General features: G+C 47.4%; 1 protein-coding gene across 1 annotated transcript in view; it reads right to left on the bottom strand.

Annotated features, from left to right (window-relative positions):
* ptprdb (protein tyrosine phosphatase receptor type Db) overlaps window positions 1-27,403 on the bottom strand; it is a 141,404-nt gene that overhangs the window by 9,589 nt on the left and 104,412 nt on the right. The window contains 30 exon segments of the mRNA XM_034537013.1: window positions 746-865; window positions 3,700-3,875; window positions 6,200-6,323; window positions 8,130-8,227; window positions 8,724-8,765; window positions 8,856-8,968; window positions 9,617-9,628; window positions 13,683-13,843; window positions 13,954-14,178; window positions 14,887-14,980; window positions 15,499-15,764; window positions 16,223-16,317; window positions 16,708-16,846; window positions 16,848-16,895; window positions 16,897-16,926; window positions 16,928-16,972; window positions 16,974-17,021; window positions 17,023-17,300; window positions 17,605-17,722; window positions 18,412-18,438; window positions 19,139-19,332; window positions 20,473-20,775; window positions 21,724-21,868; window positions 22,140-22,285; window positions 22,438-22,585; window positions 22,679-22,804; window positions 22,984-23,181; window positions 23,695-23,804; window positions 24,486-24,755; window positions 26,221-26,331. Coding sequence (XP_034392904.1) covers window positions 746-865; window positions 3,700-3,875; window positions 6,200-6,323; window positions 8,130-8,227; window positions 8,724-8,765; window positions 8,856-8,968; window positions 9,617-9,628; window positions 13,683-13,843; window positions 13,954-14,178; window positions 14,887-14,980; window positions 15,499-15,764; window positions 16,223-16,317; window positions 16,708-16,846; window positions 16,848-16,895; window positions 16,897-16,926; window positions 16,928-16,972; window positions 16,974-17,021; window positions 17,023-17,300; window positions 17,605-17,722; window positions 18,412-18,438; window positions 19,139-19,332; window positions 20,473-20,775; window positions 21,724-21,868; window positions 22,140-22,285; window positions 22,438-22,585; window positions 22,679-22,804; window positions 22,984-23,181; window positions 23,695-23,804; window positions 24,486-24,755; window positions 26,221-26,331 — 4,010 coding nt within the window.

Here is a 27,403-nt window from a genome sequence, read left to right as displayed (position 1 = left end):
TGTGAAAGATGAAGCTGGCGTTACTTATTTACTTATTGGTTTGATTGTCAGCAAACATATCGTGTCCAAAAACCCCACGACGTGCTCGTCTGTCTGTCAGCACCTTCCTATTTCCCTACACTCAGCGCTACGCCCATTTATTCCTACTGAATACAGAAATCTTTAAAAACAGGTCAAAAAAGAAAGAAAAAGAAAAGGTTCAGTAATTTGATAAAACTGCGAGGAAACATTGCTAAATCAGGACTAAATTGTATTTTGTCCGGGGGATTATTTTCAGCCGTGGATTAATACACTTTTTGGTGGCCAAATGAGTATTTATAGCGACGGGAAGGTGCATGACTGAAAATAAACTACAGTATGTTCACTGCAATAAGTTTTGGGGGCTGTGGGGGGTGGAGACACACGCGGTGTATCAGGCTCTCGATACTTGTTGTCAGGGTTCTTTTATTTTGTGGCTTTTGTGGGGATTTGTTTGACAACACAGTCTAAGAAGAAATATGCCACCACTGTTAATGATGAACCCCTTTAAATATCATGGGAAAAGACCAATAATGTCTGAAAGTATGGTGTTGTTGTTGTTGTCCTCGTCTTTCCTTCACGTCGGGTCACTCCTACTGGCCAAACCGTGACACGGCCACGGACTCGAGCACAAACACACAAACTGGTGCGCGTAAATGTTTCAACAGATCAATACACACGCGGCCCCATTCCACTCCACTTCCACTCCACTTCCATGTCCCGTTACCTTGTAAAGAGCAAAGGTCCGGACAGAGTAGGTGGCCAGCTCCACCGTGTCCAGCAGAGTGACCTGGATGAGTCCGTAGGTCTCTGTGCCCCGCGTTGGCCAGTACTGATCACACTTCACCTACCGAGAGGGGGAAGAAGCTGTGAAGGACGCCGAGCAGCTTGCATAATGTCTGTACACACTTTGTATTTGGATCTTTTTGTAAAAGAAGAGAGAAAGAGAGAGCCAACTTGGGCGTGTGCTCGTGTACAGACGCAAAAAAGGAAAAAAGAAAGAAGAGGAAAAAAGCAGTTCAGTGAGAGTTTTAGCACAAAAAAAATCGGACAGTGATGTTCGGAAAGAAATGTGCATATATAGCGGCAACCCGGCGTGTGAAAGCGGGTTTAGCGAGTGTGTGGGGGGAAGAGTGAGAGAGAGAGAGAGAGAGAGAGAGAGAGAGTCCTGCTTTCTGGGGTGTGATCCTACATAAGTTGCGCTTTAAATACTAGAAAACCTGTGTGCCATGAAATTGCCATATAGGTTGGTGGGCTCTCACGAAGATCCACCGCAGCGCTGATATCCGGAGTGCAGCTCTCGCATATTTGATGCTGTACACCGCCCTACTCAACTACACCGCTGCACACCAAGTCCCAGCAACCCCCTGACCACCGAAACACCTATAATCCCCCCCCCCCCCCATTCTGTATAGAGCGGTCATTACATTTTTTTACATTACATTACATTATGTTATTACGGTACATTATTACGGTCATGTTTGTAGTTTCAGCTCAGCCTCAGAGACCCCAAGTGAGAAAGAAGGGGGAAAAAAAAATTATATCCCAGCGGAGGGGGAAAGAGGTGTGTGTGGGGGGGGAGGGTGCACTTGGCAGAATCAGGCCCAAACCAAACGCTATGTGCTGATCCCTCCAGTCCTCACATCAAAGACAGCAGGGAGCTCAGCTCGCTGCATTCCGCTGCTCCAGACTGGGGGATTATGCGTTTTGGCCCGGTACGTTCAGGCTGTAATTACAGCTTTTCAACCGTTGTTTTCCCACCGGGCCTTGAGACACTGCAGGGGGACAGGAACAGCCGTCCACGTGGGGGCAAGACCCCTGCCAACAACTAAACAGGGTCGCAGTGAATGCCCGGTGTGAAAGGCTACATCACCCGGTGACATATTGCGCCCCCCCTCCCCCCCACCCCCCCTCCAGCTTGATTGGTGTTAAAAAAGGAAGGAAGAAAGGGTACTGGCAATATTCCCACAGCGGGACCATCTGTGATCATCTGTGCCGTTAGTGCGTAAACACATAACAGCGTAATGTTCAGAGTTGTTAAATGAGATTAAATCATCTCCTCCAACAAGCAGCCCACCACTCCCTCAAACAGCAGATACGGAGCTAGTGGGTTGATAATTAACAGCCGAGTAAAACGACTGTCTTCACTGTAGCATAATGCTGTAATCACTTATTGAATTTAGATCGTTCGGAGCTTAGCAGTCATTTTCAGCGGCCGGCGACTCATCACGTTAACGAGGCGGCGGCAGCCTGCAGTTCACAGCGAGGTTGCTGTGGAGTCACGTTTTTTTTTTTTTTTTTTTAAGTCCCCGTGTTTCTTCCATGGCCGCCCCCCCCCCCCCCCCCCCCCCCAGCGTCCTGCACAGCCATTTGACAGGGAGGTAGAATTTTAAAAAAAACAGTAGCGGGCGTGATCATGCAGCCGGTAGACGCTAATGTGCACTGTGTCCGCCCTGCAGTGGTGAGAACAACTAAACAGCTACGAGTGCCTCGTGATGAGTAGACAACAACCCTCGCGTTCACGCTCAATGCACTGAATGCACAGAAAAGGTGGTGGGGGAGGAGGACAGCGGGGAGGGGGGGGGGGGGGGGGAAGGGCACTGAATAGAGGTGGGGAAAATAAAAAAAAAAGGCAAGGAGAAAACCATGTGAGGTGAGATTGCATTTTTTTTTTTTTTTTTTTAAAAGGGATTATTAGCAAAAGGAGAGAAAGAGAGGTCTTGCCTTCGAGAAGAAATAAGAGGGCATCTGAGGGTCAAACAGACACAACAGAGACAGTTGGAAAAGAGTCGGGAGAGCAAACAGAGTTTCAACACAGGACACAGGTTAGTGGGAGAAATATAAGAATAATAAGCACAGATGAGAGGAAAGGATCATTTCAGGGCTCTGGACATAATTGGTTAGCACTTAATCATGATTCATACCTGGAGCCATTCTTGTTATTTTTCATTCCGACATGACATTCTCATTGCATTGGAGTTTTTATTTTATTTTATTCAATCGCGGATTCTGTTAACAAGAGCAGAATGCCTCGAGGCTGAATGGTTTCCTAATTCATTAGCTACCCCCTATTTAGCTGGACTTTTAACCCCCCCCCGGGGACTCGCTCACTATTCGACTGTCTCCTGCTCGACTGGGCGCCTCTCCTCGTGCTATCCTACTCTTTTAACTTCCCCTTTAGCTCGAGCGCCACGATGACATCTCGGACTCTACTGTCCTTCCACCTCCCTCTATTCAACTATGACTTCAAAGCCCCGAATGTCTCGTGGCATCCTCACTGCCGTCGAACCGACCGGGTCCAATCCTACTCTACTCGTATTCGACTCTCACCTCCCTGCAACTTTTTTCCTGTTACTTTATTGTAATTTAACCTTCACAGACGTCCGTGTCCTTGACAGCTCTGTTCTGGTTAATCCCACTCAACATAGCGCCCCTTCCATATCCAATCCCGTTCTTTTAAACCCCGTAATCGTACCCTTCCCACTCACTTCTTCCTCCTCCTAACATCCCCTTGCATACAGCTAAATCCAATCATATTCCACCAAATCCAGCCCCCCCCCCCCTCAACTACGACTTCATATCGGCATCATGACATACAACGGCGGGTGACCTAAGTGACCTAACCTCTCCTACTCCTTTCCTCGTCTGCCTGATTACTCCATCCCCTCTTTTTCTTCTTACCCGTGACTTCTCTTCCAGCTTGGTCATCATGATAATGTTGGCCGTGTGCTGCTCCCAGACCATCCTCCAGAACTCCCCGAAAGTCTCCGGGAGGGATCCCTGAGTGGCGACGTAGGCGTTCTGGCGGCGGTAGCCATCGATATAGTTGGCGTTGATGTAGTCGCTGCCCGGGACACCTGCATGACGAGGTGAATAAAGGAGGACAAACCGAAGGCGCTGGTGAGGAGGAGAATGAAGGGTGGAGAGTCACCGACCTCGCGGACACGGACCTGATTCTCATTCTAATTCACAGTGAAACAATCAATGCGACTCGTTCAAAGTCTCCTGCCCCGTCGCAGTAATACACGCCACAGATCGTCTGAGGTCACGGCGGGGGGGGGGGGGGGGGGGGGGGGGGGGGGGGGGGGGGGGGGGGGGGGGGGGGGGGGGGGGGGAATTAATGATTCCACCGGGCCAAGCGTCCTTTGGTGTTGGATTGTTCAGCCGTCTTGTTTTATAATACATGCTAAGACGATCATGGGCCTAATCTGAGTCTACTCTGGATGTGTCGCTTTGAATGGCAATATGACAGTCGGGCCCGTCTCTGTGTAAAACTCGGCTGACACCGCTTGTTCTGGAGGGGATTGTGTGTGTGTGTGCGTGGGTGTGTGTGTGTGTGTGTGTACGCGCGTGTGTGCGACGTGAGAGACCATCTGTGTGTATTTGATTTAGGATCAGTCCTGCTCATCTGGGGCCTAATACCATAATCCCAAAAATCACTGAGTCACAGCTCAAACACGCACACACACACACACACACACATGTCAAAACACCAAAGTACACACACAGACGTACACGGGTGTGTGTGTGTGTGCGTGCACGCATTCAGCCGTGACCCGAATCTGCCGAAGTGGGACACAAAACTCCTTTAGAGTCGTCTGATGGCAGCTTACATTTGAAAAGATGGAAGTCAATGAGCGAACAGAAGAACCCCTGACAGGAAGAAACTCCTGCAGCTGATTCTCTCTTCTCTGCGCCTTTTCATGTGAGCACAACTCAGCCCCCCCCGCCGTTGTAAAACCCCAAGCCCCCCGTCGCGCACGCACACGCACACGCACACGCACACACACACACACACACACACACACACTTAAATGACAGGAGTACGGGGTGCTTGCACAACTTATTTCAAATGGGATGGGGACAGACGGCAAGAAGAGCTTCGAACATATGTTTATCAACCTCAGTCTTTAAAAGACAGCTTGGCGAAACGCTTTGATGTGCTGCAACTTTATTGCAAGGGACTACAGCAGAAGCGCTGTGCTGATAAAACACCCCATACACACACACACACACGTATACACACACACACACACACACACACACACGTCCAGTTACTTGCTGGCTACCCTGGCTTGGCAGAGAGTGTGTGTGTGTTCATGCGGCTGTGTGGAGGAGACTGGGAGCAAACGTGCACATCTGCGGTGGTGCATGTGTTTTAAATCTGTGGTAGAAAGTGTGCGTGTGTGTGTGTCTGCTCTTGTGTGTTTGGACATGCTCAAGAGTATATGTGTTTTCTAAGCTGAAAGAAAGACAGACAGCCAGGGCTCCGGGACAGGCGGGGGTGGAAGGGCTGCTCACACATGCTCTGCCCAGATAAGGCTCATCTGTTTGGGCTTGGCCTCCCACTGCCTCCCCGTCTCCGCATTGGAGCTGCCAGTTTCTCTGCCTCAGGTCTTTCCCAGCAGAGGTGGGTGTGTGCGCTTCATAGCGCACACACTGAGCACAGGACTCAGACGTTTTTTTTCCTGTAATTTTAGACCGTTTAAAAAAGACCCAAATCCAGCAGAGTGGGCACGCTGGGAAACCACATCAGTAAATAGGCTATTAATAAATAAATAAATATCTAATTTGTCATGGATAGCAGCGCTAACACACACACACACACGCACACACGCGTACACACACACACACACACATTTATACACATGAACTGTACTTCTGTACTTGTGATGACTCACGTTGACACACTGCAGCCGCAGTTATCCTCTATCTCTACAGTGTTTGACACGTTTATTATATTATTATTATATTATATTCTGAATGCACTTTGCAACTTGCTTTAGATTAAGGTTACAGTGATCCAAGTCATGAATCAAGCTCATGGTTAAGGTTTTTTATTCATTTTTATAAAGTAACAAGGAGGTTGATTTTTGGACAAAAGGGGTAGTGTTTCCGAGTCCCTGAAGAAAAACCTGTGATTTCACTGCAGTTGGGTTTGGGGGCTGTTGGCTAGGTTGCACCTTTAACCAGGACAACTAAATGCCCAATTTAAAGCCTCAGCCTAACATTTACCCTGTAACCAAGTCACAAACCTCAAACAGCCCTTAAAAGGAAGTGACCGAAATGCCGTCACTTCCTAACAAAGTCCCCACGCTCAAGTAAGTCCTCGCAAAGATGGAAGTACAAGAACTCTCTCTCTCTCACACACACACACACACACACTGGCAGCGTGTCTTACCCTCAATACTGGAGAGTATGACCCTGGAGTGATCATAGGCAATGACGTTAGCATAGCGGTTCTTTGGTTTGTTGACCTCCAAGTTGGAGTTCTCCCAGGTGAACTGCTGACCGGGGTCGATGGACTGCAACATGCAAAAGATGAAGGTCAAAGAAGACAGCAACAGAAAGTAACACTTTCAAACTCCTGAAAGTATGATTTAATGACATGCATATGCTAAACAGTGAGCAGTACCACTTCAAATTAAATGCTGGAAAAGGGTGATGTTATTCCTTAAAATCGGCCTCAAAATGCAGAAAATGGTATTTAGGTCAGCCAGAACTGGACAAGTCCACGAATTTGAGCTCACAAGCGTTGCCCAGTGTTGCTGGAGCAAAACCACGCCATAAAAAAACCAAGGACAAATTGAAAATTAACAAGGTATTATTGAACTTGGACAGGAATGTCGGCAAACACGATATCCCGTTTCGAGGAAACAACAGCGATGGAGGGACTTTCCGCTTTCGGCCCCCCCCCCCCCCCAAAAAAAAAAGAGAAGAAAATTGAACTAGCTAGCAGAGACCAGAGGATAAAAGCACAATAAATTCCTCTGGAAGAGAAAGGATGGTTGTGTTAGACCAACACATTACGTTCCTGGAGGGTAATTACAGTGTAGCTGGGAGAGGCAGACATGAGGTCATTAGGGGGCTGTCGATGGAGAGGGACGAAGAGGGGAGAGCCAGGGCAATTTAGCAATTGTGAATATTTTACGACACATAATTACGGTGTGGTTTGAGGGGGGGGGGGGGGAGCAGAGTGGTACTGGTTGGAGTGCGTGCATGTGTGTGTTGGAGACTGCACACGCTGCCCAACATCATGTGTGTCTGATTATTACGCCGCAAACATCTCTCTCTCTCTCTCTCTCTCCCTCAACCCGGCCTCCATCCGTCTCTCTCGTTCCCTCGGCGTTGAGGGTTTCGGCACCGAACAAAGCACACAGTCATGCAGAGAGAATGCGGCGCTCAACCGAGCGGTTCCAACTGACACCACATTTACACACAGCTTCTCCCCTCACTGTCTCTTTCCAGCCGGCCTGGTCCGCTCTCCCGACGCTTCTGTTTCTCCCCTCTTCTCTCCCCCTAAAACACCCACGCTCTGTTTTTCTACTCTTTGCATAATGTGCCCTTGTCTTCCTCTATATGTGTATCTCTGTCACACACGATTTCTCTCTCTCTCTCTCTCTCTCTCTCTCTCTCTCACGCGCTCGCCAATTAGAGCTTTACGTCTGCTTTTTCACCCGGGGGCCGTCGGCCTAAACTGATTTGTTTTATTCTTTTTTCTTTCTGGAGGAAAATAAAATAAAAATGTTGCCCCTTTAGTGGCTCTCTGTGGGTCTCATTGTAAAGCATGTTTACCCCCCCCTTCTTTCTCCTATTCAGTGTCACAGTTCAGCACACCGAGTTCAGGCACTTTGTTATCTCCAAGTACTTTTTTGTTCCAAATAAACTGGAAGGAAACTAATCAAAAAGTCTCTTCTTTTTTTTGGAAGAGAGCACTTGCTTCCTGTATCTCTTGGACGAGTCTTCTCTCCGACGCTGACTCTTTATTTCTATCGCCGTTGCTCCTCGCTTTCTCCGCCAACGCGTAGAAAACACGGGGCTTGATAGCCATCTGGCTGTAAGCAAACTCTCTTTGAGCTTGCAATTTCAATTTCCCCCTTTTTGTATTTGTGTAGATATCGACACGCCAGTAGAGAGAGAGAGAGAGAGAGAGAGAGAGAGAGAGAGAGAGAGAGAGAGAGAGAGAATAAAACACACAAAAAAGCATGCAGAGTCAACGATAAATATGTTTTATTTCTTTTTTATTTTGGGGAAATTCGTCGTGGTTAAGAAAACCAGATGAATTTCCCAAGTGTGGAGACTTTTCAGGGACAGATAATCGGCGTTCCTACCTCGTACTCTTGAGAGAACTTGAGATTGTCGTTGGCCTTGAGACGCTCGGTGTGATCCGCTAGCTCGGAGATGGCGACGGGCGGGTGGCTCGCCATGCCTGCGGAGCACGGGAATAGAACAAAGAGGCCATTTGGATACATTTACAACTCTTTTTTTTTTTTTTTGGAGGAAGAAAATGTTAAGAGTGAGGCGTCTCAGAGGCGGCGTTGTTTAGTGCTCTGTCCGCGGGGAAGCAAATGGGTTGTTTTCTGGTTATTTCTTTTTGTTAAGTGACCATTTTCTCTCTTGGCAAGACAGAAAGAACAATGTGCGTGCTCTGAAAGTTACTGAAGCACAATAACATGTCCTCGCAGTATATGCCCACTGCTGGTGAAGACAAAAAAAAAAAGACTATGACGCAAATGTGGTTAAAAATTAAGTATATATATATATTTAAAAAAAAGTATTCCAGAGGCATTTTGATGAAATGTTGTCAATTCAAGCAGCTTCATCCTAGATGGGATGGAAAGGTTAGTTAGCGATGACAATGGGGAAAAGGGGAAAGAAAGAAAGAAAGGAGAGAAGAACTGATGTGAGGACTAGAACCAACTAACTTGACAACCGGCGGTAACCACGGTACACTGATACACGGTAGGCTGAAAAGGGGAAACGACACACCACGGTTAATCTCGTCAAAATGCTCGGGGGAAAAACGTGCATCGCGTACAGCGGCGCGTCCGCTTTACCTGGAGTCTGGAAGTTGATCCGGCGTAGCTCCACGGGATCCGTGGGGTGGTGGGACGACATGGCTTTGCTGCAGGGGAAACTGCCCTTCCTGCCCTCGGCCTCGGCCCTTTTCCTGGAATCACAGATCAACGCTCAGCGTTTCCGTGCATCTCAAGCCCTGATGAACTGAAAAGCTTTTTACTGCATGAAGTCAACACAAAAAAAATGAATCTGGGAAAATGTGGGATTTGTAATCTTACAGAATCTCAATTGTTTTTTTGGGGTGGGGGGTTTAGGGGATTTATGTTCAAATAAATTGACGAGAGTGACGTGGATGTTATGACATTTCCGAGAAAAGCTACATAAAATTGCTCCTCGGACATTTACAGGGATAGCTGTAATTCTTCGGTTTAATATTCTGCCAAAGCTTTGGTTGACTGCTGGCTTTTTCTTTTTTGTTATATGTACACAATTGTCTGGGATGGGAGGTGGGAGCGGGCTTTTTCTAAGCGACGCTGTCTTTTCTTTGACATTATCGCTGCGTTCAATTTAGGGCTGTAAAATCATGCAGCGCCGTTGTCATTGTTCCCTACTCCTGCATCATGCCTCAAGTCTTTACCCAGTGCACTGCAGCTTACAATACAATCATCCAAAAGAGAAAGAAACACACACATCAAGTTAATCCCGACTCTGCTGGGATCTATTATCCAGCGCATGATTTTTTTCAAGGGAAATACCCTGCAGGACAGAGGGAAATGGTAAATAGGTAGTGTTTGTTTACCTGTCAGGTTTGCTGGATCCAGACACGGGAGAGGAGCAGATAAAAGGACAGACAAGGATGAATAACATTAGCGTCCAGTCGAAGAACAAACAAACACCAGGGACGAACACACCGCTGACCTCACCGCTCTCCCCCTCTCATTGAAACCAATCCCTTCCTTATTACAGTGCTGGATAGGTTGAAAAGCCAAATGATTCTGCATGCACATTATGTCCCATATACACACACCCTTTTTTCTTTTTTCTGTCTCTCTCTCATTATTTCTTTTAGTGATAGTAGGCATCAATAAGACATTTACAGAAGTCTTTCAGACAATGAACAATGCATGTGCAGATTTTTAGATGATGCTCATTTGAGTTTATATATTTAGAGCAAGAAGTGTAAAACATAGGATAAACAACAAAAGAGAGAAAAACTAAAAGAAAACAATGTAGAACTAGGGAGTGATCTATTCTCTATTGTACATTCATTGATTTATGAAAATAAAATCAGGTCTATGAGGTGTAACGTATGTAACCCATTTTTATAACAAAAACTGTTCCAGTTTGTAGTTGACAGATGTACACACACCCTCTTACGTCCACAACAGCAAAGTGGGACATTGATGGCTGTGGATCATCACAGTCCACTACCCTGGAGGGCTCGTGAACTTTAGATTATCACCATCAAGGCTAGTAATTCTGCAATCAGGCTGATGTATTGCATCGGGCATTAGTGCATTTAACAAAGCGGACGATCTTCATGAATAATGCTCAAGAGCAATCTTCCACGTGACAGCTAACTAACCTAACTGTCTCCATGGAAACATCATGATAACTTAATGAATAATATAGAAGCCAAAATTGGACATGAAACTTCCTTAATCCCTGGAGAGTACTCAATACTCTGCGTATTCGGGGTTTGAGTAATCGGGATTTAGCTCTATTTTACTTTCTACCTTGAGGTAAACAGACCTTTGTCCTTAATCAGTTTTGGCAAGAATGACTCATTCTTGTAAAACTGAAACTTCACTGGTTTTAAGGAACCCCTTAAAACCTTGAAGCGTCAGTGAAGAATCCTTGTATGAAAACTCTGAGGATAAACATTTCCATACCTGTGTGCATATCTACTCGTAGATACTATAGACCTCGGACTCGTTCACACATGCACCAAAATCCCTCCTCTCTTATTTATCCCACCCGCTCCACACAGACCCAGCGCCTCGTCACAGGGGGCCTCTGGAACTGCCAGTCAGCAAGGCGGACTTCATCTCTGGCTTCGCTGTCAAGCAATCGCTGGACTTCCTGGCCCTCGCTGAGACTTGGATCACACCAGACAACACATCAACCCCTGCTGCTCTCTCCTCTGCCTTCAGCCACACACCCAGACCCTCTGGTCGGGGTGGTGACACAGGTCTACTCATCTCCCACAAATGGAGTTTTTCTCTCTACCCGCTTCCATTGTTTACCCCACTGTCTTTTGAGTTTCATGCAGTGACGCTTACTCATATCCGGTTCAACTAATCATTGTTGTTCTCTACCGTCCACCTGGCTCCTTGGGAGACTTCTTGGAAGAATTAGACGTCCTCCTCTCAAACTTCCCAGAAAACGTCCCCCCGCTCATCCTTCTGGGTGACTTTAACATCCAGACAGAGAAGTCATCTGACCTGCTACTCTTACTGTCTTCCTTTGCTCTTCTCTTCCTACTCACAAAGCTGGCAACCGCCGTGACTATATGTTCTCCAGAAACTGCTCTACATCTAACCTCACTGTAACTCCACTTCATGTCTCTGACCACTTCTTCATCTCTTACTCTCTCCCACTCTTTGGAACTGACAACCCTCCCACAACGGACTCTGCACCTGTCCGTCGCAACACCTGCACCCTCTCACCCTTTCACCCTCTTACCCACCTCTGGCCTCGTCTGTCTTGTCAGCCCTCCCTTCAACTGACTCCTTGACACTCATGCATCCTGACTCTGCCACTGACACTCTCCTCTCTACTCTGTCGTCTCTTGATTGTCTCTGTCCTCTTACGACTCGAAACGTCCACAAGTCCTCTCCGGCTCCGTGGTTGTCCGAACTGGTGCGCGCCGAGAGAGCCACTATGCGAGCATCGGAAAGGAAATGGCGAAAATCCAAACACGCCGACGACCTCTCTTCTCTCCTCTTTCTCTGCGTCCATCTCTGCAGCCAAAAGCTTGTTCTACCAATCCAGAATAGAATTCTCTTTTTCTAACCCCAAAAAACTCTTCTCTATTTTTTCCAACCTCCTTGACCCCCCCATGTCCCCCTCCTCCCTCCTCCCTTCTACCAAGCCACTTTGTTGACTACTTTACAAAAAAGATAAGACGACATACGCTCCTCATTTACTAATCCATCTTCAAATAACTACACCTCCAGTAACTTCACCTTCTTCCCCTTGTTTTCCTCTTTTATCCCCCTGTCTCCCAATCAAGTTATTACCTTGGTGACCTCTGCCCGCCCAACCACCTGCCCCCTTGACCCCATCCCGTCTCACATTCTCCAGTCTATTGCTCCCGACCTTCTTCCCTTTCTCACCCATCTCATTAACACCTCCCTCTCAACCGTCTGTTTCCCTAACTCTCTGAAGGAGGCAAGAGTCAACCCTCTCCTGAAGAAACCCACTCTCGACCCGTCTGAAGTCAATAACTACAGACCTGTCTCTCTCCTCCCCTTCCTTTCCAAAACTCTAGAGCGAGCTATCTTTAACCAAGTCTCCTCCTTTCTCCACAGCAACAACCTTCTAGACCCCCACCAGTCTGGATTCAAGACAGGCCACTCAACAGAGACTGCCCTCCTTGCTGTCTCTGAGCAGCTTCACACTGCTAGAGCAGCCTCTCTCTCCTCTGTCCTTATCCTTCTAGACCTTTCCGCTGCCTTTGACACAGTGAACCATCAGATCCTCATGTCCTCCCTCCAGGACCTGGTATCTCAGGCCACTGCGCTCTCCCTCTTCTCAATCCTACCTCACCGACCGCTCTTACCGGTAACCTGGAGAGGAATCTGTGTCTGACCGACATCCCTCAGTGGATGTCCGCACACCACCTGAGAATTAACCCGGACAAGACCTGAACTACCAGGAAAAGGCTCTCCCACCCACGACCTGACTATTAACTTCAACAACTCAGTGTTGGCTCCGACTCCGACTGCCAGGAACCTCGTGTGTGACACTGGACAATCAACTCTCCCTGACTATCAACATTACTGCAATAACACGCTCCTGTAGGTACATGCTGTACAACATCAGGAGAATACGACCCCTTCTCACTCAGAAGGCGGCACAGGTTCTGGTCCAGGCTCTGGTCATCTCACGGCTAGACTATTGCAACTCCTCTTGGCAGGTCTACCGGCTAATGCCATTCGACCTCTACAGCTCATCCAGAATGCAGCAGCTCGACTGGTCTTCAACCTCCCGAAATTTACCACACTACACGCTCCTCCGCGACCTTCACTGGTTCCCGGTGGGCCGCCCCGCATCCGCTTCAAAACATTGGTACTTGCGTACCGTGCTGCGAACAGATCGGGTCCAGTCTACATCCAGGACATGGTCTAACCTCACACCCCAGCTCGTTCACTTCGCTCGGCTTTCTGCCAATCGGCTTGTAGCTCCTTCACTTCGAGCTAAACATTCAACAAAAATCACGACTGTTTGCTTGTGCTGGCTCCTCATTGGTGGAACGAGCTCCCCATTGACATCAGGACAGCAGAAAGTCTCTACATCTTCCGTCGCAAACTAAAAACACATCTTTTTCGAGTATACCTTGAATAGGGAAGGTAGAGCCGTAGTAGCACTTAAATCGCTCTTACTGATAGTTTAACTTTATTGAAGAAATTGTACTTTCGATTCTTGTTGTTCTGAGTTTGTACTCATGGTTGAATGCTTTGGATAAAAGCATCAGCTAAATGACTAATGTAATGAAGACGTAAGCTTCCTTTCTAATCATTTTTATTTTCCTTCTCTTCATCAACACTTTTAATCCTTCTTCCTCTCTCTTTTTGATTTTCTAGTGCCCCCCCCCCCCCCCTCGCCCCTCTCCTCCATCTTCCTGGCTCCATCATCCTTACCTCTTGAACAGGAGAATGGCGATGACGATGCAGACGATGAAGATGACAGCCAGCACGGGCCCCACCACCCACAGCAGACCCTCTTCCTCGTCGACGATTGGCTGAGGGTCCACATCCGATGAGGTCACGGGATCAGAATAAGGGCTCGTGGCGTACATGGTCTGGAGCGAGACACGTTTTTCAAAAAAAATTATATATTTATTTTTTATTGCATTTAGACCAAACTGCACTGAGATGGTAAATGTTTCGGTGGTTTGTGTTTCTGACTCACGTTCTCAGAGAGGTCCAACAGCGCAAGCACAAAGAAAACATACTCCTGTCCGTTCTGCAGCGGGCGGTTGCGGAAGTCGCCGTAGTTTCGCCCGTCACCCAGCGTGAACTCCAGGGGGAGGGTCTTGAAGTGAGCGCTGACGTAGGCCCTCGGATCCGATTGGCCGGCCTGTCTGCGGATGCGGAGGGCGCGGCTGACACTGGTTCTGTTGATCTCTTTCAGAAGCTGCAAAGGGGTGGACGGGGATTAACAGTTGTGGCAATTTCTACACACACACAAACGCACACACGCACACACGCGCACACACACACACACCAGTGAAGGGACAATGGGGCTGTATCGGCCATTATCACATCATCAACTGAATTGCTTGCGCGTTTATCCATTGAGAGCCGCGGGCGCCATTAAAAACTCTATTGAAACTAATCTTGCACACATGGATGCGCTTTCAGAACAAGCGTAATGAGGTGACGGGGGTCTTTAGAGAAAAAAATAAAAGAAGGCAGGAAGTGGAATGAGATGGGAAATGTTATGTGAGAGCATTGTTTGGGTTGAGCAGGCGTCTCCCTTCGCATAATGAGATGCAAAAGAGTCGGAGAGACAACGGAGCCCTGCCAGTAGGCTCGGCGCTATTCGGTGGTTACGTGACTTGAAAATTAAATTCCAAACACTCGAGTTGTCCCTCGAGGGGCGATTTGAGTTTGCAAACCAAAGCACACACAGGCGATTCGATCAACACACAACAATCTGAAAATAAAAATAGCTTCATAAAAGAGTTGAAGATTAAAGGTATCCAAGTCTGGCCAACAACCTCAAACACACACAGGCAAACGATATCAAAATCCCAATCACCCTGTTCGTCATCATATAATTGCCCCCTCAACATTAATATTTCCTTACGGCGAGCTCTTCATCAAGGCCATAATGTCTCACCTCGTCCAGGTTCATCTGGTCGGGCTCCTCCCAGGGGTTCTGGAACTTCCCTCCTCTCTGCTTCTTCAGTGGCACCACCACCACATAGTAACCCCTGAAACACAGCATGCGTAGCTCAGGCTGAAGGAAATACATACTAAAGAAGACTATAAAAAAAATAATATATATAATTTAATTTAATCTGCACTGGGGATCAATGCTGGTTAATGTGACCTCATCTTATCTTCTCTTAGCTGTACATACACAGCACACGCATGCGCATGTGGTGATTAAGTGAGGGAGGTATTCCCTTAAATGTAAAAGGGGGGATAACGAGCATTTCAATCTGGCAAATTATATTTTAATAGAGGAGAAAGATGAGTTGATCAATGTGAAAATCTCTAAAAGCTAATCACATTTAATAAAAATGGTGCTTACGGTGTGTTTTATTATTTTCAAGTTCTCAGACCTGCTTTGCTGCCAACTCAAGACAAATCCCAAATACATGAAACGCGACAGCTGGAGCAGCTGGAGCAGGAGGAGGAGGAAGTGGAGCAAATTCTGCACAGGTTACTATCAAGGATCTCTGCTATCTCGACATGGAACAACGCCTTATTCACTCATCATCACTACCTGACTTTGGCTGTGGTCTGCACAGTGGGCAGCTGCACGGTCACCATGCCGTCCGCGTTGGTCTTCCCCACCACCGTGGGCTTGGTCTTCAGGATGTCCGGCGCGGGTGGGGTGGCGGTGACGCGGTGCTGCAGCCCCACCCCCCGGCGCTGTTGGCCCGGTTGGTGTAGCAGAAAGGAGTACTGCGTGTCCGGCTCCAAGCCAGCGATCAGCTTCTGGGTCTGCTTCCCGTCCACCTCCACGGACTGGCCCTTTCCGTACAGGATCTGGACAACGGGCCGGTGTCACACGGGGACGCAAGACGTGAATGCGACACACAATGCAAGCACGCTTCAAATAGTTCCAAATGCTTTTCTACACGCCAACTAAAGGAGCCAGGCGTTTTGTGGCTTCTACATGTTTTATACAAAGTCTCCATGTTTTTGCCTGTTTGCCCAAACACCTGCATTACAGTATGTTCCTTCAAACAGGAAGTGTTGACTTTCATCGTGAAAACTAGGAAACAAATGCTTGAAAATAACGGAATACATTATGTTGAATTTTCAGAGTGAGTTATTGAAGAGCATATTATTTCATTTCCCCCCATATTCCACCCCCTCCCCCCCGCTCACATACTTTATTTGCACCCTGTATTTAGTTGTGTGTTCAGTGTTGTGACTTTGATTACCGTTTTTGTGTTTTTATTTACCCACATTTAAATATGACGAAATGCTAATGCACTCACGGTGAACGGCTGGGCGGGGTTCTTGTCTCGTATCTCCCAGGACAGCAGAACGGAGTTCTTCATGGCAGCTTTCACTCGGAAGTTGGTGGCGAAAACTAAAAAAGGTACAAAAAAAGGAAAAGGAAAAACAAATAACACGATTCCAGTCTCGCTGTAATCGCTCTACTGAAAGCAAAAATAATGGCCTTACCTGTGTATCACTCCCTAGTTCCAGTCTCAAGCTAGCTACCTGCCCTGATCGACACACAGTGAGCGTGACTGACCCAAGGACTCTTACTTGCTTTGGGAAAAGGACGTTGCTTCTAAGACTACAGTGACAAGACAACGAAAAAAGGACACTTGATGTTGCCACCAGACGTTTGTGTGTGAGTGAGGAGTGTGTGTGTGCGTGTGTGTAAGTGGGACTTGTGTATGCCGTTAGGAAAGCGCCTGTGTAGCATCCGGAAGCAATGAAGATGGAGGTTGTTAGGAAAAGTGAACCCTACCTTGGTCTAGCCGCTGCGTCCTAAACTGGACACTCGGGCTGAACGGCCCGGGGCCGACAGCTGTGAACGCGCACAACCTGACTTCGTACACAGTATCGGCGCTCAGGCCCTCCAACAAAACACTCGCCCCCGGGGCGGGGCACCAGGACTTCCGAGGCGTTCACCCGACTGTTTATGTCCCTGTACAGACACCGAGTACTTTGTGATCTTCCCGTTTTGCCTCAATCAGCGGCACCGCTTTCCACGCCACCCGGAGGGAGGCGGCGGGACGCCTCCTCCGAGTTGATGCTTTCAGGGTACCCGCTCGGGGCGTCCCTCCGGAGTGGTCAGCTCCTTGACGGCCTCCTCGCCGTAGCCCATCTTGTTGCGGGAGGAGAGCCTGAACACGTAGTTGGCTCCCTTGTGGACGTCCTGGGCGGTGTAGCGGTTCTCCTTGGTGGGGAACTCCACCACCGTGAACGGGAGGACGTCGACGCGTCCGAAGGTGAGGCGGTACCCCAGGAGCAAAGTGGGCGGATGGGGCGGCGGGTACCACTGGAGCAGAGCCGTGCCCGAATCGGTGGCGGTCACAGTCAGTTTGGGCTTCTCGGGCACTACAAGGGGGGGGGGGAAAGAAAGGGGAAGAGAGAGGGGTTGATGAAAAGATAATTAGGGAATAATTGCAAGGCGCATTATTCGCAACCTCGAGCGAAAGCCGCAAAATATGATTAACGCGGCACCGAGCGACTGGCTTCTTCCTGGGCATATCAAGGTGTGACCGAGTGAGACGGGAAGCAATTCAACCATTTAATGGCCTCCAATGATCATTAGCGGCGCTTTGGGCTGAGAGATCAGTGCGCGCGTGTGCGTGTGTGTGTGTGTGTGTGTGTGTGTGTGTGTTTGCGCGGACACACTTACGTGGCAGGGCGCTGCAGACGGTAACAGCTTTGCTGCGAGCGCCGTCTCCCTTGGCAGTGTAAGCTCCCACTGACACAGAGTACGCAGTGTCTGCCTTCAGGTCTCCGAGAAGCACCTCCTGCAGGAACACAAAAAGCATCGTCAGCGTCAAAACGGAAACTCTTTCCGTGTGCCCTCAGGACACGGAGCAGGGCTTCTATTTAATAACAAAAACAACAACAACAACGAAAACCAAAAACAACTGTCTGGTTTATTAACCTGAAACAATTCTGAGCCCGTCCCTTACAGATATTCAGCTCTTTTCTAGTTTATAACTTAGATGCTGCTTTTGGAAAACCGTAGATTGGGAAATCCTCTCAACAAAACTCATAACAACTATATCAAATTCTCCCAAAGAAGCTCAAAATGTGGTTCGCGAGCAGCACAAAATGTTCTTTAACCACGCAGACACTCAAAACTCATTTGGACCGGGACTCTGGACCGGGACTTCTAAACACTAAACACAACATTTTCTTAATTTCTTGGCCTGCGGAAAGCATAAATAATGGTATTTTGGCAATCCCCACGAGGGACTCACATCATCAGTTATCTATGCGTTTGTGTTTTTTCCCGGGGTCGTTTATTAATACAATTCTGTAGAACGCACAATGCAGAAATAGAAAAAAAAGGGACTTCCTTCTGGGATTAAAGCCCTCACCCGCGTCATAGGAGGTTTTAAAACTGCAATCTCCTAAATATGACTTATCCATCTCTCTGTGCTTTGTTGTTTTTCACTATTAAATATAGGCTTAAGAAGGGTTTACTCACGTATTCTGCTGAGTCACCATATTCCCACTGAATAGCAGCAATAAAGAAGAAGAGAAAAAGAAGAGAAAAACACCATTGTTTAATATTATCAAGTGGAATTGCACCGTCTTTTATTGCCATAGAAGTGTTAGCTGGAAATCACCAGCAGTAATTGGCAATTATAAATAGATTCAGGGCCATTATTTATCCTGGACAGAGATCCATTAATGCTGAAAATGAAAAGAAGACCGAAATACACTTTGCTGTGCTTTCTTGCCAATAATTAGATGGGAAAATAGATAGCACTCACATGTCTGTGTGCTAAATACGAAGCAAAAAGACGGCACACATGGTTTGATCGAACAAAGGAGATATAACGTGTTAATTAGTGAGCTTTAGAGGTGCTGCTTCTTACGAGTCATTACGCTACGCTAAGCCCACCGCCTCCTGGCTATCCATCTTCTCATCTAACGAGAAGAAGGCGAGAAGGCAAATAAGCAGATTTCCTCAAATGTCCAAATGTCCGTGATTTATCTTATCGAGAGTTGTACCTAGATGGCCACATGCTGGCTTTCTCATTTATAATATATATTCGGGTAAACGCATGTGTCTGGGGAGCTCATCATTTATTCATGGCTTTAATGAAACTATTAACTTAATATGTCAAATTGCAAATTTCCAATGAATAATAATGTGTGATAGAAATATGGGAATTGTCAAAAGAAACGAGAGTTCGTGTGGGTTTTACCTGCGAGTCCTCTATGAGGATGTCCTTGATGAACGGCTGACCCTGAGGTTCTCCGTAGTTCATCCTCACATAGTGGACTTGGTAGCCTCGGACCTGACCGTGCTGCCGTTCGGGCGCCGGTGCTCGCCATTTCACCCTAACGGCCGAGGCGTTCACAGTCTGTGCCTCCACCCCCCGCGGAGGACCACTTGGAACTAAAAATGCATTTTGGGATAGAGGTCAAGGGTCACAGATGATGGGCACTCAAACCTCCTCTCGAGGCCTTCACTTGTTCAAATAAAAAATATACTGGATTCATGGGCAGATAAAAAAAAAAAAAGTGGAAAATACCCAAAAGCTGAAAAATGTGTACAAAAAACTACACCCCACCAAAAAGTCTAAAAACTGCTCTGATGTCTGGGAAAAAAAGTCAAAATAGTATAAAAAAAAAAAAAATGAGAGTGCTTGAGGAAAAACATGGAGGAAAAAAGCAGTGGAGGATAAGAAGCAAATGTAGAGAGAGATAAGAATGGCAGATAGAAAAGGATTTTTTGTTGCCATGGGCAGATAAACAGTGGCAGGCAGTCAAAGAGAAAATGCTGTTATCAAGAAAAACCCCTCTCGTGCTGCCAAGAACTACACTCTTCCCTATATAGATACGGAAAGAAAACGTGAATGACTAACGTGGCTAACTAAAAAAAATGGAGACATATCGAGCATGAGTATCAAAAAATATTGCTTAAATATTACAAATGACTCAAGAAGCAGTAGAATGCATTTGAGCAAAGTTAGATTAGAGACGTTCAAAGACTTGGAGAGGAGTTGGAAGGTGTGGAAAGGCCAAGGTACGGCTACAGCCACAAAGTGTTGGTGTCGTTAGTGGAGAAAGAAAAGGTGGGGAATCCCAACCGCCCCTTATCCCAAAAAACTGGGGGATTTTATGAGGAAGGGGGGAAAAGTGCGGAAAAAAAGATACGGGCATGAAAAAAAAAAAAAAAGAGAGGATAAAAAGTTTCTGCTGGAGGAAAAGAAGAAGGGTTGCTGTTGACAAGAGAGAGCAATGGTGAGGGAGTAGCAGGAAAGGTGTCCGGATGTTGGAGGTTTCTGGTCGGTTATGAAGGTGAACAACGGAGAGGTTTTTCAAAACAGAAAGGTCGGACGGGTTCCTAAATGCATCATCCGCTTGCCAAAAGGCCTCAGCTGGCCAGAGGAAGAAGCTCGCCGTTAGTTTAGTGCTATGTTAGTGAGGGAGCCATTGTTAGAGGGGCCGACCGTCCTAAGACAGGCAGGGGGGGGGCAGTGGGGGGGCATGGGGGGAGGAGGGGGGGGGGGGGGGGGTTTGCTCGGGAACATACCATCTTCCTCGGTGCGGATGAGCAGCTGTAAGCTCTCCGGCCCATCCCCGGCTTCCGTCTGCGCCCGGACCGTTATGCCATACTCAGTCCATTTCTCCAGGTCTTCCAGGAGGTACGGAGAACTCTCCGGGGGAATTCCGTCAACACTTTTAGACATTTTGTGGCCCTCAGTAGTGGAGTACTGGATGGAGTATCCGGTGATGACGCCGTTCTGAAACTCCACGGGGGGCGGAGCCCAACTTACCAGGATGCTGGTAGAGCTGGGACTGGCGCATGTGATGTCCTGCGGAGGCGCCGAAGGGACTGATCGGCCAGTTTGGGGTATCACAGTAGAGGGGGGGGGGAGGTTTGTGTGTGTGTGTGTGCGTGTGTGTTGTTTGGGTACATGTTATTCGGTCGTGTGTGTGTGTGTGAGGTCGTATCGGTGGGTGGAGAGGTGAGGAGGTGAGGTTTGTTGTAAAGGAATGGCGGGATGAGTTTGAGCAGACGAGAGACAGAGAACAAAAAAGACAAAAGAAACATAAAATGAAAACAAAACACTGGTGAACAGAAAGCTTTTACGAAAAAAAAGAAGATACAAAAAAAATGAAAAAAAGAGTGACCCTCTGGCTAGACAGCAGCACGGTGACTGAACAAAGATACTGAACGATGGGTGTCGGCTTCTGTTCGGTCGGAATGTTTGAGCGATGGAAACGAGTGGATGACTTAAAACAATAAAAAGAGATGCGACACAAGATCGTTGACTTGAGCTTGGACACACAAACATACCTGCCCATAACTTACTTGTCCTCACAGCCTACCCAAGCCTCTGTGATCCATGTTGGAGTAATCATCTCTATCTAGCTTCTCAGGCTGCTTACCTTGGTTTTCACTGATTCTCTTACAGACCTCAGATTGGTAGCCAACAGATCACGTGTCGTTACTTTGCTGTCAATCATCGGCTTAAATACCGCATTTGGGAATACGTTTTGGGATCTTATTCAAGGCATTTGTTGAAATATCAAATCTGAGGTCGGTCGAGGTCTGGATTCACGAGGGCCCTTTTTTCGTCGTGACAATGCAAAAAAAAGTAACTGCCTAATGTCTTGTTTGTACCATACGAATCTATGATGGTCGGATCTGATGTTTCGTGTGTTTGCGGATCGGTTTTTGAGCCAGTTCTCATTTTTGCATCGTCAAAATTGAAACCACTCTCTCTCTCTCTCTCTCTCTCTCTCTCACACACACAGTAGTATTCGTGGTGGGACCTACGCGTCTGCGGCGTGTCGATGGACACCTCGTTGGTGTACGCCCCGATCCCATGCTTGCTCCTGGCAGCCAGCTGGAAGGTGTAGGTGGAGAAAGGCTTCAGGTTCTTCAACAGGTAGGAGGTGGTGGGCTCAAAGCTCACTTTCTTCTGGAGGGAAATGAAGAGAAACGGAGAACAATGGAATACGCAGGCGGTGAGAACAAAAGAAGAAGAAGAAAAGGGTTGTGTTCACTTTTTACCCAGGGTGTTCAAACGCAGCATCCCTTACAGAACTCACTATTAATAGTAAGACCACTTAATCTTCTGTTTGGCAACCATCTATTCATAAAAACGGTCCTTCAATCTGTTGTCATCCTTCCATGAATTTAGCAGTCTTGCAAAACATTCCTCTCTGCCACCAGTCTCCCTCTTATTTTACCTCCTCCGTGTCGTCAGCTCGTCGGTAGACCAGCTCATATCCCGTGATCTGGTTGTCGGGGCCGCCCTGGGGCGGGGCAACCCAGGACAACAGGATGCTGGTCTCGGACTTGGCCTCGCCCTTGAAGTCCGAAGGTTGGGATGGAACTACGCAGGTTTGGGGGAGGGGGAGGGGGGGGAAACAGGATTAGTAAAACCCCCTGTTAAGAGACTTTCTTTCTTTGACTCTCGCTGATTGAGATGACAGTACGCATGGCGTATCTGTGCCGTACAAGCAGAGCCGGACATCCCTCGCTCACCTCCGGTCTTGGCTATGATCTGCAGGTCCTGGGACAGGGGCCCGTCTCCCACAGAGGTGAAGGCCAGCACTCTGATGTAATAAGTCTTGTTGGGGGTCAAGCCCTGGATGGTGATGAAGTTGGCACTGCGCACCATCTGCTTCTCCCACTGCACGGCACACGTATGGACACTTGAGCGTTAAGACCCAATGCGGACGACACGGGCCATCGGCCATCTGTGTAATCACAAACATGTACCCACCTGGTTGACTGGCAGCATGTTGTCTGAGGTGTAGTAGACTCTGTAGCCCACCACCTGTCCGTTAGGCTCCTCTGGTTCATCCCAGTGGATGATTGCCGTCGTGGTGCTCAGCATGCGACCTCTGACCTGCAGGGCGCAAACAGGAAGAACTTGAGCGGAGGTGCTTGGGGATAAAGATAAAATGTACTGGAGTTAGTATTATGGGGAACTAAAGGCCGCTTCAGACCAGCGTTTGTTCATATCGCATATGTCATGTCAGTCGGCGAATCAAAAAGAAGCATTTTGTTAAGTTGCTTTGTGCTGACCTGCCGAGGAGGCGAGGACGGGGCCTGCTCGGCCGTGCGGGCCTCCACCATCTCGCTGGAGGGGCCCTGGCCAATGGTGTTGACCGCCGCCACCCGGAAGTCGTAGTGGGAGTATGGGCTGAGGCCGCCCACGCTGTAGCGCGTTGTGGCGATGCCGTCGATCTCCTTGTAGGGGTCCTCGGACCCTTTGGCTCGGTGCTGGAGGAAGGGAGGGGAAGAGGGACGAGAGACTTGTTTTCAGCGCGGTCACTAAAAACACACGTGTATTCAAAATGTGCAATTTCAGGCCATTTTTATTTATTTTCCATATGTTTTTGGAAATGGAAGATTGTTCCAGTAACAGTAGCTGAGATGTTTAGCATTGCAAATACATGAAACGTAGCCACATGACATCGGTGTTAATTGCATGAGAACTCTTATCATCTTCAAGTGGTTTACCCAACAAAAAAAAAAAACAGAATTACATCTAAGAAATAATTCAGGAAACGACTGTAAGTTGAGACGTCCTCTGTCATAGTTGCAATGGAATCAAATGTCTTTGGGTAACAGGACAGGAGCGATAACCTGGGAACGCGACTGAAATGTGTATTTCAACTCACATATTATGAATTTTTGATGGGAAAATGTCTTTTATTTTAAAAGCCCTGCTTACTGATTCAGGCTGTTAATGCTCATATACAAATGAGGCACAATGTGTCGCCCGTTACACACCTGTATGATATAGTAGGAGACAGGCTCAGGGTTGCCGGAATCCCAGGTGAGTGTGATGCTCGTTGCAGTTCTCTCCGTCACCACAGGGTTACCGGGGGCCTTCGGCAGAGCTGAGAGAGAGAAAGAAATCCTCTGATAGACTCAGATTTGCACCATCACGCTGTACTCTTAATATAAGAAAATCAACTTCTGCCGGGTAAATCTTTTAAACCAGCTCAATATGCTAAACAATGCACAAAAATATCCAGAAACAATAACAAGAATTAGAAAGAAAAAGTGATCTTAATCGGACTAAACAAAAAACAAAGTCAGTTCAACCATTTGTTAAACCAAATGAAACCCCCTGTATATTGTACATTTGAATACAGACTCAGTGATCATTAATAGTTAGAGTTTTGACAGATAACGTGAATAGAAATTGTAAATCCCCTCAAATCTTTTCTTTCCTCTTCTGATTCTGAAGATCTCCCGGAAATCTGTACCAAGTCGATGTATTCAAAACACTGCATAACGCCACCTTGTTATGTATTCATAACACCTACTACACTTCAAATTTCTTTTGTGATGAAAATGTCTTCTTCCGTGTGCTACACACCAAGCGCTCATTCAGAGAGAGAAGACGAAGGACAAGCTGTGGTGTTATCCTCTTAAAAAAAAAAAAAAAAAACACAGCTAAAGTCTCACTGGAGGCAAGGGCAAACCATCACTTCCTCTCTCGCTCACATTCTGCCCTGTCCTCACCCATAAGCCTCATCGCACGCCCGTGTGATCAAAAAACAAAACAATCCCACCTTTCACGGTAATCTGCGCCACCGCCTCGATCACGCCGAGCGTCGACATGGCGACGCACGTGTAATTGTTGGACTGGCGCACGTCGGTCAGCTCCAGGACGTTGCGGCCGATGGGCATGTCGTCCTCGGGCGTCAGGTCCTCCGCCCCCAGCATCCACTTCACGTACGGCATCGGGGAGCCCACGGCCACGCAGGTGATGTTGACGTTGCCTCCCGGCATGATCTCGCTGTCGGCGGGGGGGATGGAGAAGCGAGGGGGGACGCGGCGCACTGGACCGGGCAGCGATGACGAAACACGGAAGAGAGGGGCGTTTAGAAAATGCATCACCGTGTTGCTGAGGTAAGGTTGCCGAACAGTGTTTAACAATCAGTGTCCACACACCCCGTGGGATGGTTGATCTTTTTTTTTTCTCCATTTTGTTTTCTTTCATGTGCTCTAAACATGAAGTTTTATGGCATTCAAAAGCATTCAGGCTGTCTGAGACATCACCGCTACGGCGCATGTGATATCCAAATGTTTTATTCATCATTTTGAGGTGTGCTCCATTAAATATTTTATGAACTGAGACACAAAAGATACTCACAAAAAAAAAAAGAAAAGAAGAAGAAACTCACTGCAAACACACATGCACTCACGAGGAGGGGGGGGGGGGGGAACATAAAAAAAAGAGGAACGCAGGGAACAGAGGGGCAAACTGTACAGGCGGGGTTTGTAACCACACAATAAACAGCCGACGCACACAAACACAAACGGCAGTTTAACGGAAGACAAGGAATAATACTCGGGGGACTCAAAGAGAGCCACACCGTCCTTACTGTACCAACCTTCTCGCAGCTCTGTAGAGGGGAGGGAGGAGGAGGAGGAGGAGGAGGAGGAGAGAAAGAGAAAAAGGAAGACAGAAATGTGAGGAGAGCAAAGAGAGGGGGAAAAAAAAAAAAAAACCCACTAAAAACACAGCGAGTCCAAAGACGGCCGGCGAAACCTTTGCTGTTCAAGGCGACCGGCTGTCTCCACGGACCGCCTGTCAAACCCTCACTGAGCAGCACTGCGAGATTTCACCGGCCCTGCGAGCGCTGTTAGGCGCACATCACTGCCTCTGCGCCGCTCGTGCGTGTGTGTGCTTGTGTGTGTGTGTGTTTGTTTCGTAACTCCCCGGGAGTAATGTTGGGAGCGTGCTACACTGCTTAAAGCCTTAATTTAATTCATTTATTTTTACAGGGGTGGGCAGAAAACGGAGCAAAAGGCCAACGGCAGTCAAAATGTCTCTCTGCGAGTCAAAACATTGTGTGTGTGTGTGTGTGTGTGTGTGTGTTGAAGGAGACAGTGCCCGAGGAGGTGAGATGCCCGTCAGATTTCGGGGGGAAGAATCACCAAGTCTTAACCAGACGATGATTTGTTGTTTTTTGTTTCTTTTGGCTCCAAAGGTCTAAAGGCTAAGAAGGGAGGGCAGAGAGATTAATAGAGTGAAACATGGCCGCCCTGAGCTGATGTGAAAGGAGCTCTCGTCTTACGGCTCGGCAGCTCGGCACTATCAGACACGGAAAAAGGTTTTAACGACGCCGTAATCACATTAACATGACGAACGCACATTCCTAGCAGAGGACGTTATGTCAATAAATATCTTTGCGGAATAAATTAATTATAGTAATGAAACCAATCGGCACATCAATGCGAATGTTAAATCTATGTTGCTCTAATTGGACTAACGGGCTGTTTTAACTTCCCCCCTCTTACCTCTGACATAGAGGTTAGCTGGAGTGGAATAGCGTGTCCCATCGCTGTTGGTGGCGACGCACTCATACTTCCCCTGGTCTGACTCCTCGCTCATCTCTATCTGGAGGGCACCTGGATGGATGGAAGGATGGAGAGGAAGAGGAGTAGAGCGAGAGAGAGAGAGAGAGAGAGAGAGAGAGAGAGAGAGAGAGAGAGAGAGAGAGAGAGAGTCGCACAGAAGGATAGCAAGGAAGAAAGAGCAATTACACAAGGGTGGAGGATATCAGATAATTGGGTATCCATACATACACCGACATAGAAATGGTAAGGACTGCACAAAGTGTAAATGAATCGGAGGGAGTTTTTTTCAGCGAAAAAAAAGCTGAAGAAAGGGCAAAAAAAAGAAGAAGAAGAAGAAGAAGAGGAAGACCAAATCAATTGGGAGACGTTTACCAAGTTTCTACCACTGTCGGCAGGAATCTGCCCAAAACAAGGGGGCAGCTTCCTGATTTAGAGATGGGAAGGAAACAAAATGTAGAAAAAAAAGAATGAAAAAAAAGCCTCGAAAAAAAAAGCGGAGAATGTCGTCTTCATGCGAGGCAGAAATCAACCGAGCAACCCAAAACGTGGAGAGGTCCAGTCACCGAGACGTTTGGACTTTTTTAAAATCCTTTGCTGAAAATTAAGATGCAGTTATATTAGGGAGCAAATGACGTTTCAGTTGGATATAATGTGACAAAGATATCGCCATGGCGATATGATATCCCCCCCCCCGCCCCCAAACCCTTTACGGATCCACCAGTGGAATCAGGAGTGTGATGTCATTTTAAAAACACACCCAATAAGGAGGTATACAGACATTAAACAACCTCAATAAAAGACCACAGATTTAAAAAAAAAAAAGAAAAAAGAAAAAAAAAAATATTGGAACGACATACGGAAGGAAAGCCTTGGGAAGGGGCCGACGCTTTCTCTCTCCCTGAAAATAGAAAAACTGTCAAAAAAGTCAACCATAGGTTTATTTTAATTTGTTTTTAAGATGGTGTGGTAAGGCAAAAAAGCGCCCAGTTAAAACTTTATCAAAAAAGTGGTTGTTTGGGGCTTTTTATCGGTAATGAGAGAGAAAAGAGAAAGTAATGGTTAAAAAATCATGAAGAAATGTGTGTGTGTGTGTGTGTTTACGTCTGCGTGAGCACACTAATGT

Source organism: Cyclopterus lumpus, chromosome 1 (assembly GCF_009769545.1).
Source record: "Cyclopterus lumpus isolate fCycLum1 chromosome 1, fCycLum1.pri, whole genome shotgun sequence".
NCBI classification, from domain to species: Eukaryota; Metazoa; Chordata; class Actinopteri; order Perciformes; family Cyclopteridae; genus Cyclopterus; species Cyclopterus lumpus.
Note: the sequence above shows the minus strand (reverse complement) of the source record. Positions and strands in the feature narration are given on the sequence as shown.